This window comes from Enoplosus armatus, chromosome 17 (assembly GCF_043641665.1).
Source record: "Enoplosus armatus isolate fEnoArm2 chromosome 17, fEnoArm2.hap1, whole genome shotgun sequence".
NCBI lineage: Eukaryota > Metazoa > Chordata > Actinopteri > Centrarchiformes > Enoplosidae > Enoplosus > Enoplosus armatus.
The window spans coordinates 15,991,935-16,007,769 of NC_092196.1; the positions used below are offsets into that span (position 1 = coordinate 15,991,935).

A 15,835-nucleotide genomic window follows, 5' to 3' on the forward strand; every position below is an offset into this window, starting at 1 on the left:
ATCTAAATTCTTATCCTGTGTAATATGTTATCATATGCATTTTGAACTTTAAAAAATCCCATTTATTATTTTTGTTATGAATTGAGCCAACTGATGTTCCCTGTGGTGATGGATTTTGTCGTATTGCAGACTCGGAAAGCACTAGATTGCTCACAGATGCTTACCTCACTTCACACATATTCAAAGTACTGTATTTTTACGTGAGTAATTCCAACTGCAATCTTATACACACAGAAAATGGCTTTTTATACATTTTTCTTGTTTGTCAGTGCCTTGGTGTTTTTTTTACTAAGAAATCACTTTGATATTCTCCAATTTTCACTTTTTTTCTATCACATTTGTAAACCTGAAATTAGTTTCCAGTCTCGCTGAAAATCTTTTTGCAGTGACCTTGTATGTTGTAATATGGAAAATAAATCTTTTAACTCTTACTGTGGATATGGCTGTACATAAATCATGCAGGAATGAGAATTATATTCAACATGTTTACAATGAAAAATGAATCCGATTATTAAACCATTTACCCCAGCTAGACTCCTAGAGGCTGCAAGATTCACTACATACTCATGATTTGTACCCATGCTAGTGACATGCTAACACGCTACACTAAGATGGTGAACATGGCCAACATTTTAGCTTATCAGACTGTCCTCTTAACTGTAGTATTGGAGCAAAAAATACAGTCTCGAGGGAGGTATTGAAGGATAGGATATATAAATTAGGTAATTTTGTGCTCAGCAAATTATAGTTTCCTTTTTTTGTGCAAAGCTGATATTTTAGCCTGTGTTACAGACTGGGTTGTGAATAAGTGAGATCAATAATGTATCACACACTCTGCATAGTTTCATATTCTGTTTAATGACTCGATGTAAATATGCAATAAGAAAAGGTGCAACATGTAAACATCACAGTGGTCAAAAAAGCTCAGTGCTTTGACAGTAACAAGCACTTTACACACAAACAGCTACACAACAGCCCCCCATTATTGCGTAAAAAACACGAGACACTAAAAGATTTATTTCGACCCCTCACGAAAGCATGGCCGTCACACACGGAGACAATTCAACAGAAGGCCATGTGTACAACAGTTAAGATGACACTGCGGCCGCTGGAAGGAAAGAGCTGCTCTATCTCGTCTCCAGCACTCCGTCTCTGATCCTCCACCTCCAGGCTGAGCTGAAGTCTGGAGCAGGGACACAGCTGAGCTCCAGACCGGACTCCTGCACCTCCTCATCGTGAGCCACCTGCTGGCCCTGCTGGGTTTCCAAGGTGAAAACCCTCTCAGAGATCTAAAAAGGAGACACACATGAACATTAAACAAGTGTAATCTTTGCTCTTTGAAACAGACTAACGTGAATGGCTGTCTTGACACATGATCCCTCACCTGATCACTGATTCCAGTGGCGATGTGGCCAACTTTCACACGGCGCGTCTCTCTGATGCGGATGCTTCTCCTGTTGAAGTCTCTGATGCAGACGTCCACCCCTGAGCCAATCACAGAGCAGAGAGATAAGCATGGCGTAATGGCAAATTATATCACTTCTACAGGTTGGTAGTACATTAAATTGTTTCAAAGAAGAGAGATGTCAATGTTTAATCTCACCTTCAAAACAGCAGGGTGGTGGTAGCTGTGTTTGACTCAGTAAATCTATACTGAAAACCTGCACATCTGGCTGACTGTTGTAGGAGAAGACTCCAGAGCTGAAGTCGTCTCCTGGGCTCAGGGACCAGCGGCCAGAGTCCTGGAATAATGGGTTAAAGAAGAGGAACACAAACTGTTAATACTTTAGCCAAAATGGATGAACGCAGATAAAGCTCTTTGTTTACATTTTGTAATATCTTGAGTATTTGGAAAGGTTAAATTGATCAAATATTTATATAGAATTGTAAAATTCTTATTCTCAAAAAACACTTGCCCGACCTCAACAAACTTGTTTTAAATGTCTTTTTCTGGATCTTGTTACACTCTTCCAATTCATCTCTCCTTATTGAATTACTTTGAGGCAGATTAAGTGCACAAATGATAAATGACAAAGTGAGGATTTGGGGCCATGATTGATAACCCAGATCCTTCTTTAGCAGTTATCAATCTCACTCCAACTGTTTGTCTTCTGCATAATGTGAAGTAAACTAAAGATGTTCTCCATTGTGAATTTTGGGTTACCTTTTTGTCCCATGGTTCCCAGTTGGAATAAGGATCACTGCTGAGACAAGACAGGAGCTGCTCCTGCATCTCAGCAGGGTGAAGCTGCGACAGACTGCTCAGGTAGAAATCTGCAAACAAGCAGGAAAACAATGAGTAGAGTTCAAACATTTAACACAAGAAAATAAGCAGGGCACTGAGAGAAACCTCACCTCGCTCCAGTTTACGTAGCTCAAGTTCAGGCACAGTGGTGATCTTGTTTCCCCTCTTGTGGTTTGGCTCAGAGATCAGCATTTGTGGACAGGAAGGAGAGCTTCGCTTTGGCTCATTAGACTCAGCCTCCTTCTCTTCATTGTCATCATCCAGTTCCTCCATCCTCCTCCCTGCTGTGATCACCTTCTCAACAGACTCTGGATGTTCCTCTTCATCCTCACAGACAACGCTGCTATTGATAAGTTGCAGGGACTCAGGAGGTTTGTTGGCAATATGCAGGGGCTCTTTGTAGGGTCCCTTCACTGGGCTGGTGAGTCCTCCCACTGCAATCACACAAACACGTGAAGTCGTTAGAAACTGTAGGTGATGGTGCATCCAGGATAGGACATGTCCCTCTAATGTAGTCTCGGGTAGATTTGTATTAGACACTCCTCAGGACTGTAAAAAGGGACTGCCAACTACTTTTTTTTGGGTTAAAAAATCACCTGTATTTTCTAGTTAAAATTTCCATATAAAGATGTTGGAATTGAACAGTAGTCTAATACAAGACAGTAAAGCACAGATCTCTTTGTAGTAAAGGTGCAAACACAACATTATTTAGTTATCAGGTCTCTACAAAGGAAAAAGGGGTCACAATCCAGGTTTATTTTTTGTTATGCTACCATTATTATGGAAAGTACAAACATTTGTCATTTGCTCACTTGACTTAAAAACATCTGAAACCAAACCTACGCCCCTGTTTGCTTCGCTTGCATTGATATGAATAAAAACTTGCAGTGCAGGTTTAGTCACCTTCTTTCAGAGCTCTGGAACTTTTTTCTTTGAGGTCAGATGCTGATGCTCTCTTGGCTGGATCCTTCTGAAGTCCCGCCGTGATAACTTCAGCAGTGAGAGGGCTACAGTCAGGTGGGATCTCTTTCAGAGGCGGAGGCTCATTAGCAATCTGTAACATCACGTAAAGGGACCCAGTCAAAGTCTGAATACTGCGAGGAGCGAACTAAACATCTGAAACAGCAGGGTGTAGTGTCTGTGTGTCGTTGTGGGGTATACCTTCAGGTAAAGTCTACAGGTGTAGTATCTTGTCCAAGGTTGACTACCATTGAGCATGTGCAGTAACATACAGCAGCTGCTCCACACATCTGCTTTGGCTCCGCGGGGCTCCCCTTTTACAATCTCAGGGGCCATGTGGGTCTCTGAGCCCTTCAGATCTGCATTGAATTACATTGGGAAAACAATGAATTAAGACATGAAAATGGATAAATGACCTATCTTCTTAACTGAATCGCTAAAGTCACACAGTATCTACCTTTGGACCCACTGAGGCTCTGTCCCTGATTGTCAAGTCTCTCTGCGTGTCCAAAGTCACACAGGAAAGTGTCTCTACCGTCCTCCGACAGCAACACGTTGTCAGCTGTGGGAAACAAGCAGAGTCAATAATCCACTGCATTAATCCTGACACTGCTCAGCGGCACCTGGTTGATATCCATGACTTTTGCAGTGCAGTTTATGGATGACATAATTAGAAACAGGGCAGCTGCACAGACAGAAAACAGACAATGGAGCGAAATAAAAGGGAAATATGAAGTCACAGAGGGACAGCTGCTGTAGAAAACACTTTAATGTGGAATGAATGTGGAGTGTAATAACAAACAGGCAGCAGATGAAGAGATTTGGCATCACTGCCTTGCTTTTCCTGACAGACACCAGGTGGCGCCTGAGCTGCAGCAGCACGATCATGCTGTTCGTCTGTCCTCTGGCTTAAGTCTATGTTTTGTTCTTCCTCCAACTTAGTTCCCTTTCTGTTTTTCGCTTTCCTTCTTTTTTTAAATACTTCTTTCCATTTTATTCTGTCTTTACTGTCCGTACTTTATTCTCTCTCACTTCTCTCACCAACTACTTCCTGCTCCTCATCCCATCCCCCCCTCTCTGTTTCGTTCTCCCTTTCTTTCTTGCTCTCGATTCTGTGCACATGCGCCGTTTCTCAAGAGCAGCGATGAGTCACACTGTGGGAAATTCCCAGCCCGTCGTCTTCTCTGTGGTAGTCTGGTTTCACAACACAGGTGCTGAGGATCAAATCTAGGCTGTATCTATGACACTTGTGTTCCACACAACAGCTGCACAAAGACAAAACCCTCTGATGAGAACTAATTAGAAATCTGACTTACTCTCTCTGTATGTTTTTGTGTTCCACTAGGTACCACAACAGCAAAACAAGTAAAAGTCAAGCTGACATATTTAGTTTTACTGTTATTACTGTAGAGCCACTTTGATCTGTATATTTACTGCTGTTAAAATTCATCCTGAAAGTGTTTAAGGGCAGATGCCAATATCTGATGCCTGTGTTTTGGTGTAATCACTGTTTTAGTCATTTACGTTCATATTTTAGGCAGTGGACTGTATAAAAGCAACATTTACAAGATCAACAAGTGGTAATATCTAGGAGAACACAGGAATTTTACTATCCATTATAAAGTTGTAGGCAATAAAAGAGATTTTTGGGGGAGAAAAGTAACAAAATCTTCTTCTTGCTTTGCTTTTGTTACTCAAATACTTTTGATTTCTTGGTTCTTAAGATAAATTAATGATGATGGTTAATTTGAGGTTAGACCTGATGGATTCAGGACAAATTAAAATAATATCTACGTCTATATAAAACTGTTGGAGGGATTTTATTTATGCCTTTAGTTATTGCTCAGTAATTATGTGGCTAATGGACACACAGTCAAGAGATCAAATCAGTTTTATTTGAGGCCACCATTCATGTTTTGACTTTTTAGTATAACTCAGATAAGACATGAACATTAGTTTAACTGTTATAAATATGTGAAAAAGAAAATATCCCTTTGTATAACGCACCTTTGATGTCTAGATGCACCACTTTTTTCTTCACTAAATACTCCAGCGCTGTTGAGACTTGCCAGTGGTAGTGGAGACTTAGGTCCTCAGGCAGCCGGCCTCTCTCTGCTATCAGCTGGCCCAGGGAGCCTGGAATAACAGATCAGACCGGGATAAAGACGATGTTAATATTTACTAATACACAGAATCTGATTCAAATTTTTCTTCTATTATGGCCTGGAATTTGATGACAAAGGAAAAGTGTGAGGTATGCCATTGTGTTTATCAAGCGGGCATCTCCCATCACAGATGTTTGGTGTAATTTGGACCATAACACTTCAAGGAAGCTCAAACAGTCATTTCTGGCATCCCAGAACCACCCACTTTCACATCTCGACACTAATCACATCCGTATTTCTGCAATCTACAATCTAGCACCCAGTGTACATGTGTTTGCACTTAATTCATCATATCTCACCAAACAATTTCCAACCTCACCATCAAACTCATTGGCAGCAGCAGACAGTACTGCCAGAATGTGCTGTGCTGAACGGCAGAAGTAAAGCTTGTTTACCTGATTTGTGGTCCATGAAAAGGACAACATTAGGCCCCTCTCTGACCACTCCAAAGAGTTCCACCACACGAGGAGATCTGAGGGCACTCCACGCACCCACCTCCTCGCTGCTGAACCTCTTCAGGGCGATCTGTGAGGAAAGGATGGAACAAACGAGTGAGCACACTTTGAAACCAGGCAGTGGAAAAAACAAAGACGGCGATACGCTCTGCATTATTACCTTTTTGACAGCAAATTTGAAGCCTGTGTTGACATCTTGAGCACTGTGTACTTCACCATAGGAGCCTTCCTTGATGAACTTTGAGAGGACATACTCACTCCCTTCCTTGTATTCAGAATCCACGGGCTGGATTTTCTGATAGAATAAGAGAAACAAGTTAGTTTGGTTGAACCACATTTTAAAACCAAGACAGAAGACGGGAAGTAGATTGACGTAAGGCAGAACATACTTCATTATAAAAGATTATTCCCTCATTGCTGACAGAATCAGCTGCCGAGAGCTCATCTTCCTCTTCTCTTGCGTCCCACTCCACATCTTTGAAAAAGGGCCCGGCATAGCACGGGTCCCCCTGACTGACACTGCCCCTGAGGCCAGCAAGGGCCAGCGAATAGTCTCCCAGACTGCTGAGAGAGTCTGAGTCGCTGTCCTGCCCATAGGAATGGAGACTGGAGAGGGGGCGGCAGACCTGGTCCCTCCAGTTCAGAGGAGAGCAGCTGGAGCCTGTGTTGTAGATCTGTCGGCTGTAGAGGGAGGGCCCTCTGTCCTGCTCTTCTGAGCTTTCAGTGCTGCTACAGCAAGAAGTAAGAGACGACTCCTCCTACAGGAGACAAGCAAAAAGCAGGGTTTATCAGACTACATGATGTTTACATTCTCAGGTGAGTTCGCTCTGGGGCTGAATGTTCAAGGCCATGAGAGGCAGCTTTGTCTGAATTCGGTGATTCACTTCCACAACACAGGAAAGCTAATGTTTGCACAGGAATGTCTAGAGATCGAGCCTCCGACTGCCGAAGAATGTGGCAATTTATACTTGAAGATGATTCACAAGCAAACCACTGCAAGCACTCTCAGTTCTTTTAAGAATACAAGTGTGTACAATGTACCAACCAACATCGTAATGGCAGTTTTAATAGTTTTTTCATATGCAAGACTCAATGAGACGTGAAGAGTTCTTACCAGTATCTGGACCAGAGAACTTCCACTTTCCTGTTCAGGGACTCCAGAAGGCATTCGATGTCTGTATCGCTGCTTCTCCTTCTTCTTCTCCAGTTTTTTCTTGCCCTTGCGCTTCTGTTTCTTCCTGGTTTTCTTTCTCTGGGTGAGCTGTGCCGATGAGCTGCTCGGCCCCTGGATGGAGGCTGTGGTTGGGCACGCCACATTGTTGTGCTCCGAGGAAAGACTGAAGCAGAAGTATTGCAACGATAAATTCCAGACACGGCATTAAACAATTCAGTATAGCCTCTGTAAACGAATATGAAGTGTGAAATGCAGAAGCGATGTTGTCAAAGTAACGTCATACTTGCTGGTGAAGCAGTTTGGGGAGGGAACAAAGGAACGTTCAAAACAGGATGGACTAAACTCCTGGGAGTCCTGGGTTTCACCTGAGGAGAGCACGGTGTTAAATGATCTGTCCACACACAGTTATTTGATTATTGAACATTTATATAACAAAACATAATTACATTCAGCTTGGGCAATGAAGGTTGAGGTCTTCAATGGCATTTCTCCCACTTGCTCTGCAGTGCCATGTGTCAGGAGTTTATTTATCAGTGGGTTTAAACAGGCTATATAGCCCATTTTGCTGTCCTTCCCCTCCTCTTCCTCCTCCTCCGTCTCCTGGTCCGCAGCGGAGCAGGACGGGTATGACCCCTTCAGCTCAGCCTGGGAGGACCCGGAGAACGGGGAAGTGGAGTTAAAAATCCTTTGCATCACCGCCATTTCATCTGCTGGCTCTGGAAAGAGAGAAGATCATAAGAAACTGATCGTACAAATAACAACATTAATAACATTTGCTGTCACTGTTTCATTCATTTAGACTTAAAAATGAAAACAAGTTTATAATATGTCTACAACTACTGGGACAACTATCAATTGTTAATCATTTTCTTTGTTTTTCAATTAAAAAAAAAAAAGCCCTTCGTAATTTCCTGCAGCCCAAGAGGACGTCTTCAAATGTCATGTCCTGTCCGGCCAACAGTCCAGAACCCAAAGAAATTCAGTTGATATGACAAACCATTCAATCATTTTTACTGGAACCAGTAAATGTTTGGCATGTTTTGCTTAAAAAAAGACTCAAATAATTGTTTAATTATCAAAATTGTTGCCAATTAATTTTCCATCAATTGACTAATCGATTAATTGCTACAGTTCTAGTTTATAAGATTTTATATTTTTAAGTGGAAATTCAATGGCAAAACATTTATCTCATTTACAAACTGCACTTTAAATTCATTATTACATTAAAACGGATTTAGTTTATCATGTTGATCCAACAGTGTTACTGCATCGTGTCTGTACAGTCAATCACTTGGTTGCTGCCTATCATCGCTGCTGACCTTTATAAACTGCTTCCCCATAATGTAACAAATGCCTTTTTACTATTTGCTAATGTGAAAGTGGATGAGAGTTGATGTGACAATCAAATATATGTCTTATTTTCAAGTTAAATGTTTACCAACTTTTATTCGTTTGTTTGTTTTTCATTTACTTCTTAATGGTTCGTTATTTTATTTTGAAGATGCAGTTGGCTAATACCAACAGGCCAATTGTGTTTTTTTCCAGGAACACCAGTTGAAATCAGGCTAAGTAGAGTTCATAAACTTGACTCAACTTAAGATGAGATGTTTACTCTTGTCAACAGAAATATGCACACACTTCACAGCAACAATGACAGGCTTTGTACTGTGGTTAAGTAATCTGCTTCTTTATAGCTTGTTAAAGTTGAACATATTTGACTTTGTCAAGTGAGTTTAGGATCACGATGATCACTTGATCAGAAACAACCTGAAACTTTGAAAGTTTGCAGTGGGCAGATGAGACAGGAAACTCAACCCTGGCCTTGTTTTGACAGTTGCAACTGTGTCGTTAAATGCAAGAACTCTGTTTCAGTAAGAGGAAGTACACTACAGCACATTAGGCACGGACAGGCTGAATTCCCAACAAAGATTTGTATGACTGACTGCTGATGGCTTGGAGGTTATAATCTTCAACATATGTAAGACTGTAAAATCAGCACACTCAGACACACTCCGGTCATCTCAGCACCGGCTGTATGCATTAAATGCTGTTTGAAAGGCACAAACGTAGAACTGAGTTGCAGCATGTTACTTCAGTGTGTCCATTATGCTCAACTGAAGCGTCTTCCTGTCACTCAACCTTCTGCACATATACATATAGATATTCCTGAAGGAGGCCATATCAGGATTAATCCTGAGATCTTGACTAAAACAATCGCATGGCTGCCAAAAAAGTTCCCCAGTCATTTTTGCGTGTTCTTGCTCTTGACAATACAAACACAAGTAATGCCTAAGAAAAACTGACATCTAACTGTAGTCAAATTTCCATCAAAGCTGTTTAAGTTTAGTAACGACATTACCTTGTGTGCCGACTTCATGCACTGCAAGATTATCGAGAACAAAGCAAACTGTCACTTCCTTCTTAAGACGCTGCACCGGTGCTCTGAAAGCACGGCACACACCACACCCCAATGAATTTACGTGGAAAGGAAATGGAGAAAAACCCACTGCAATAAACACAACCACAAAAACAACTCCGTGTATGTGTGAGGCCAAGGGGCGTGTGCACGTACCGACGGATGCCAGTCTGAACTGATATCTCTCTCCTGTGTATCCGCTCTGAATAACCTGTCGTCTACATTAGTAAAACTAGGTGCCGTGTTTGTCCGCCTCGTCCTTCATGCTCTGATTCTCAGTAACGTCTCCGCTCCAGCTCTGCTCACTGCTCTGTTTGATACTGGCTCTCAGCCAACCGGGGGGGGGAGGAGCTGGCTGACATGACTTATGGGAAATGCATCTCCACTTCCCCATATTCCCCCCTCCCTCCAACAGGGCTGGCTTACTTGCTCTTCCCTCTAACTAGATTAAAGGATAACATGTTTGGTAATGCTTTTGATGATCAACTGTGAACTATGAACAGTGACAAAAGCAGAACATCAGCTCTCTGTGGCCTACGCCTATCCAGATATACTCAGGTTTTAGAAGAAGTAACAGTGGATGTGATCTTTACAGCAAAGCATCAAAGTCAAAGTAAAAGCAGAATCTGGACAAATAAATGTTCGCTAATTAAGTCAAAAACACTACAAAACTGTCACACTGCTGTGAGCATGTTGTTGAAAGAGACTCTGTAATTTGGGTTTCTGACCTCCTGCACACACCCACAATACTAAATGAAATATAAAGCATTTTGTGACCTTTCATGGGCTCTGATATCCTAATGAGCATGTGCCCTGTAGCAAGCTGATATATATGAGTCCGTCACATGTCATGTCACGCGCCCACACTCTCCACTATACCTTAAAAACTAACATCAACCACAAAACAGTGTTTTCTTTAGACAGCAAACTTCTGTCAAAATGTGACGACCTGATATCTGATATCTGATATTATGAGGATCTTATGGAAAATATTTGCCACCAAGAGGATTTGGAGCAAGTGTATGAGCTGTCAAAATGTCAGGCTGTCCATCTGAAATGTCTCAATTACTTTTCTTTTCAGCAGCAAAACAACATACTCATATAAAAACTGCCACAGCATACAGGAAATTCAGAATAACACTTCAGAATGAACCATCCTTAGTGTAAAGGAAACTGTTGACTGTCATGGCAACAGTATCTTAAAAAACTTGAGGACTGGATTGTGGACGGTTAATCATTTGGTCAAGAGCTGAAACAATTAGTCGATCGACAGAAAGTGGATCTTAAACTATTCTGATAATTAAGTAATTTTTCGAGCACAAATGGCAAACATTGGTTTAAGCTTCTCTAAGTTTTCTTAGTCTTCTATAACAATAAACTAAACATCTTTGGGTTTTGGACTGTTGGTTGGAACAAAACAGGACATTTTTGAGACGTCACTTTGAGCTGTGTGATATTATGAAGAGCATTTATTGCTATTTGCTGGGATTCTAGAGTAAAGACTAAACGATTTATTGAGAAGATAATAGGTACATTAACCAATAACAGAAATAATCATAAGTTGCAACTCCGGTTTGGTTAATAAAATATCAGAAAATAACTTAAAAAATGCCTGTCACAATTTCCTCAGGCCCGAAGTATTGTCTGCAAATAGCTTGTTTTGCCTGACTGACAGTCAAAAACTCAAAGATATCGAACTTAAAATCATATAAAACAGAGAAAATCCTCACAATTAAGGAACTGTAACCAAACCTGTTTGGCATTTTTACAAGAAGAAAATTACTTTGAAGCTTTATTGATTATCAAAATAAATGCCATTTACTCTTCTGTCGATCAAGTAATCACTTAATCGATTGTTTCAGTTCTAAATGCAATACAATACAACCATCAGCTGAACCTATACCTCCCTGACAGCGTCAACAGGAACTGAACACTATAGGCTTCACAGAGACAGGAGTTATTATGGGCTGTTGCATTGGAGTACATGAGATTGTACAGGTGTACCTAATAAACTTGTAACTGAGAGCACACACACAATAACATTCAATCTTAAAAATGAAGTAGTACAATCCATTGTAATCTAGTTTTGCAGAGAAATCCTGAGCTAAACTCCACATACAGTCAGTGGCTATATCGAGCCGACTTCTGCTGTACACCCACACAGATTAATGAAATTCCAAAGCCTTTAGTAAGGACGGTGAAAAGGGACTCAACCTGAAGTCGGCCACAGAATACACACAGCCAAGCATTCCTTAAAGGAAACGCCGGCTGTTTCTCAGAAAATGTCCCAGTCCTAGACTACACATGTCCAGAGCATTTAAGAAACCATATGCATGCTATGACTTCAAGTCCTACTCACACCATTCAGTCACATCTCTCTGTGTCTCCTCTACCAACTTCCCTTTATCCTGTTACTTCATCACTATTAACTACAATGAAGAAGTAGGTATCATGACAGTAAATAACAATGAGGATTCACTCAGCATGGGTGCACAACGTCTATGGAGTCTGTTCCCAACGATTTCTGCACATTCTCATTAAACTGATGATGTTCTGTGCATTATGTTTGAGCAAGATAATTTACTGCTGCAATTCTCGGCTTTATATCATTGTTATCTGAATACCTTTGGGTTTTGAACTGTTGGACAATCAAAACAAGAAATTTGAGGACATCACCTAGAACTTTGAAAAATTACAAAAATTATACAATGTCTTTTCTGCACGTTTTGTCTGTTTTGCATAAAGAAGAATAGGACATTTGCACTGACGGGACACCATTGGTTTCTCATTCAAGGATGGTCCCAGGCCAGGGATGCTTAGCGGTAAATGCAGGCCAGGAGTTTGACTCTGGGCCAGGAATGATCCGGCATGTATTTGTACAGTGTGTGAGAAGCAGCAGAACTTGGACTCAACATAGAGTATCTGTCAAGGGTGACCACTGTAAACAATTAAATCAGGCAGATAAGAGCTGATAATGGCATTACATCAAATATCAATATGATGAACATGAAATGAACATAATACCTACTCTTATGGGAACTAGTAGGTACAGTGAGTAATTAGTGAAGTTAAAATGATCAAAAATCACATCTTTTTCTTGTTGCTTATGTATTACATGTGTATCATGGCACTGAATGTACTCTTTGTATCAAGGATCATGAATCTTATATGTTCATCTCATATGTAGGCCCATTATATTTGGCCCATTTCTTTTTCTTACAGGGAATATAAAAGTCATCTTCCATGACAAACAAAAGCAACCATTAACAGCCAGTAGCACTGGAAAAAGGCGCAAGCTGGAGTACAACAGTTGTTTTAATCATAGACATCTGGCTTCAACAGGCGCATGTGCGGTTTTGAAAAAGTTTGATGACATGTAACGTTACAGCCAAACTTACAGTAACAGCAGCCTACCTTTTATTGTGCCGATCTTTGCTGTTTTTAGCTATTGTCACAAACTGGTAAAATAACCATAGAAATATAGCATATGTCTTCCGTTAGCGGTGTTCTTCGAGAGTGTATACGCGCTCTCAGTGTACTAAAATATTAACTTCCTTCTAGCCATGTTCTCCGACATTTCACATAAGACCGACATGTTTTTGCCATTCGTTGAGAGGGCGAACTTTTGAAATAAGAAATCTTTGTCTCAAAAGAGAGCAGTGAAGACTGAGGTCAGAAAAAGGTGTCACTCGTTCAACTATTTATTTTAATTATTAAATGTACAGTAGATTCGTCACTTACCGAGCTTCCAATTAGTAGGCGTCGGCCGATAGCGATCAGATCCGTGTTTAGCTAGAATAATGGTTTCCGGTTGTTCATTTCAAATTAAGTATTATATTCCCTTAATTTTACAAAAATTGTATTCAAAATACCAAAATATAAAATAGCTTGGCGCTACTATTGTTATCCATTGATTTTTTTTATGTTTTTATTGCTGCTTGCGCTCTAGTAATATGTTTGCATTTTTTTGAAAGTGACCGTTATACTTTTAATTTGAAGCTGAAACATCTGCACTTCCTGTATGCGCCAATTTTAATTTGATCAGTTCCTGTCTTGGAGAAGCAGAGAAGGAAGTGGTCATGAGGTATGAAAACTAGCTGATGTGACTTTTCAAGCCCCTTTTAATCCCATGCTAAATTTCTATTTATTTGTGTATTCTATGTTTTGGCTTTCTATCCAATGCCATCCTCCTATTTACCCTTTAAAGTGTTGCTGGCTGCCTGTTCCTATAATGATAACGATTCCTTGCTATAATTATAGTTAGATTCTGCAAAAAGTTTTACCGGGCTGTGTAGATAATACTTCTTATTTGTACATATAATACACCTCTTCTAAATAGGGTTATCTGTATTGACACAGATTCACCACAAGATGGAGTCATGAACTACTGACTGAAGGCAGTTCTGCCACAGTACACACATTATTGTCTATATTTACATATGTGACATGATCACAGGCTGCATGATGTGCAATCTAAGGTATACTGTAATAAAATGCAATTAATAAGTGTTATTGTCATACTAGTGTTCATATCCTGTGATTTATGAAGTAGGATATGACCATAATGTTAATATGAAGAACAATAAAATGTAATGGGCATGTTTTAGGGGTGAAGCTGTTTAGGGAGTTTTGCAAATCTCCACAAAATTTAAACATAAAATAAACATGGACATAGTGAACCTGACTATGTATCACACTGACCATGGTTTTAAACTGCCTTTGCTTAGTTAGTCCATTATTATTGACAACACAGTGGCATACGCACTGAATTGAAATAGATTTCTGTTTCTTACATCAATATGAACATATTGTAAGTAGTTTCAGCAGCTTCATCCAGAAATGTGCTGGAAGTTCTGGGTCTGTGTCATGTGTGAGTGGAGGCCAAAGAAGATATTGATGATCTGGTAATTTCCCCTTTCCAATACCAAGTAAAATCCCTGGATATCTTCCTGCTGTGACACAACAAAAGCCAAGAGATTCTGAAAGCAAACCACTAAGTAATTTGTTTAAACAAAGCAAGCAAGTTTGGACTCTGTTTGGAGAAGAAAATGTGAAAACAAGAAATCTGCACATTTTTTATGCCTGCTGGATAGGACAGACTCTGACACAAAGCAATTATTTGAACAGAGGACAAAATTGTGCAATGTGTTCGAATGATAGGAGAAACTACAGGTGCTCTTCTTGCTATATATAAAAAACAATAAGGCTACATTGTCAGGGAAGTTGGCTTAAAAGGTAACATTTGACCGCATCATATACTACATAGACAATCATGTCTAAATGTAATGCATAATTTCACCTGTAAATATGGCCATGTTCTAAATGGGGACATATACAACATATGGGTTTACTTGTAGATCTGCATCTGATTCTAAGGGGATTCATTCTTTTGTAGTCATACCATCAGCTAATGGACTGGTCCCCCAGTTCAACCAGTAAGTAAAATTTGGCTCCCATTTTGATTAGGCACATTTGACATCATTGGGCCTCGAGAAAGGATTTACGAAATACAAACTAATTCATTGTACTGCCCTTGTGTGAGGAATAAATAGAACATTTCAGATCACCTGACACCCTGCCCAATTTCTCAGGAAAGTGCACCAAACAAGCAAACATGTCCTCAGCAATGTCATGTACACAAGCAATGTTCTCAGGCTATTGCAAAATTGCCTAACTCTTATCACCCAGAAATAGTTACCATAAAGTTATCATTTCCTGTTGGTTATGATGCGTACATCCATGGCCAGATTAACCTGGGGCCCTTATACTGACTCCCCATCTCCCACTTCCCATCAACTATGCATTGAATAATCTGTCAAGTAGCCATCAATTATCATGCACACAACACTGGAGCTAGACACATGGCAGCTTCATTATATGACCAGAGACCCAGACACCAAACAGTTAATGCAATATATAACATTATATACAATATAACACATATAACATTGATGTTTAGTACTGTTCTTGGCCCCTTAAACAAATAATATCAAATAAATAATTAAAATGCTTGAATAATACCTACTACCTGACCCCAGGTTTTCAGTGTGCCAGTTAGTTTGTTGTATTTGAATAAACATAACTTTATTTAGAAATGTACAACATGTGAGCACAACATAAACTAAAATAATAAAGGTCTTAAAACTACATGACTGGGCCACACAATTACCTAATAATACAGGACCTGCATCAGATATTATGCTGATATTGCACTTTACTGGTGCAGATTCCAAAACAAATTTGCAATTAATCAAATTAACAAAATCAACTGACACCCAGTTAAACAGGTATTTTTGGCAGTTGCCTGCTTTGCCCAGTGTGTAATCCAGTCTTGCTTACATCCATTATTTTACTGTAAAAATCCAGCTCTGTCAGCTGACCAAGACTGTAAACAAACCTTTGTGTAAAGTGAAATATGCT

General features: G+C 40.1%; 1 protein-coding gene across 4 annotated transcripts; it reads right to left on the reverse strand.

Moving 5' to 3' along the window:
• Window positions 1–839: 839 nt before the first annotated feature.
• Window positions 840–13,194, reverse strand: map3k14a (mitogen-activated protein kinase kinase kinase 14a). Of its 4 annotated transcripts, none has more exons than XM_070923077.1 (16): window positions 13,157–13,194; window positions 7,446–7,715; window positions 7,283–7,364; window positions 6,940–7,162; window positions 6,215–6,583; window positions 5,986–6,120; window positions 5,766–5,895; window positions 5,213–5,341; window positions 3,663–3,767; window positions 3,407–3,564; window positions 3,149–3,299; window positions 2,356–2,679; window positions 2,165–2,274; window positions 1,604–1,742; window positions 1,385–1,485; window positions 840–1,289 (listed from the first exon to the last, which is right to left on the reverse strand). In XM_070923077.1, the coding sequence occupies exons 2-16, from the start codon at window positions 7,699–7,701 to the stop codon at window positions 1,128–1,130; spliced, it is 2,574 nt and encodes an 857-aa protein (XP_070779178.1). In that variant the 5' UTR covers window positions 7,702–7,715; window positions 13,157–13,194; the 3' UTR covers window positions 840–1,127. The 4 variants fall into 4 exon arrangements, with proteins under 4 accessions (XP_070779178.1, XP_070779176.1, XP_070779179.1 ...); XM_070923075.1 differs by lacking the exon at window positions 13,157–13,194 and adding an exon at window positions 9,572–9,669; XM_070923078.1 differs by lacking the exon at window positions 13,157–13,194 and adding an exon at window positions 9,359–9,380.
• Window positions 13,195–15,835: the final 2,641 nt, after the last annotated feature.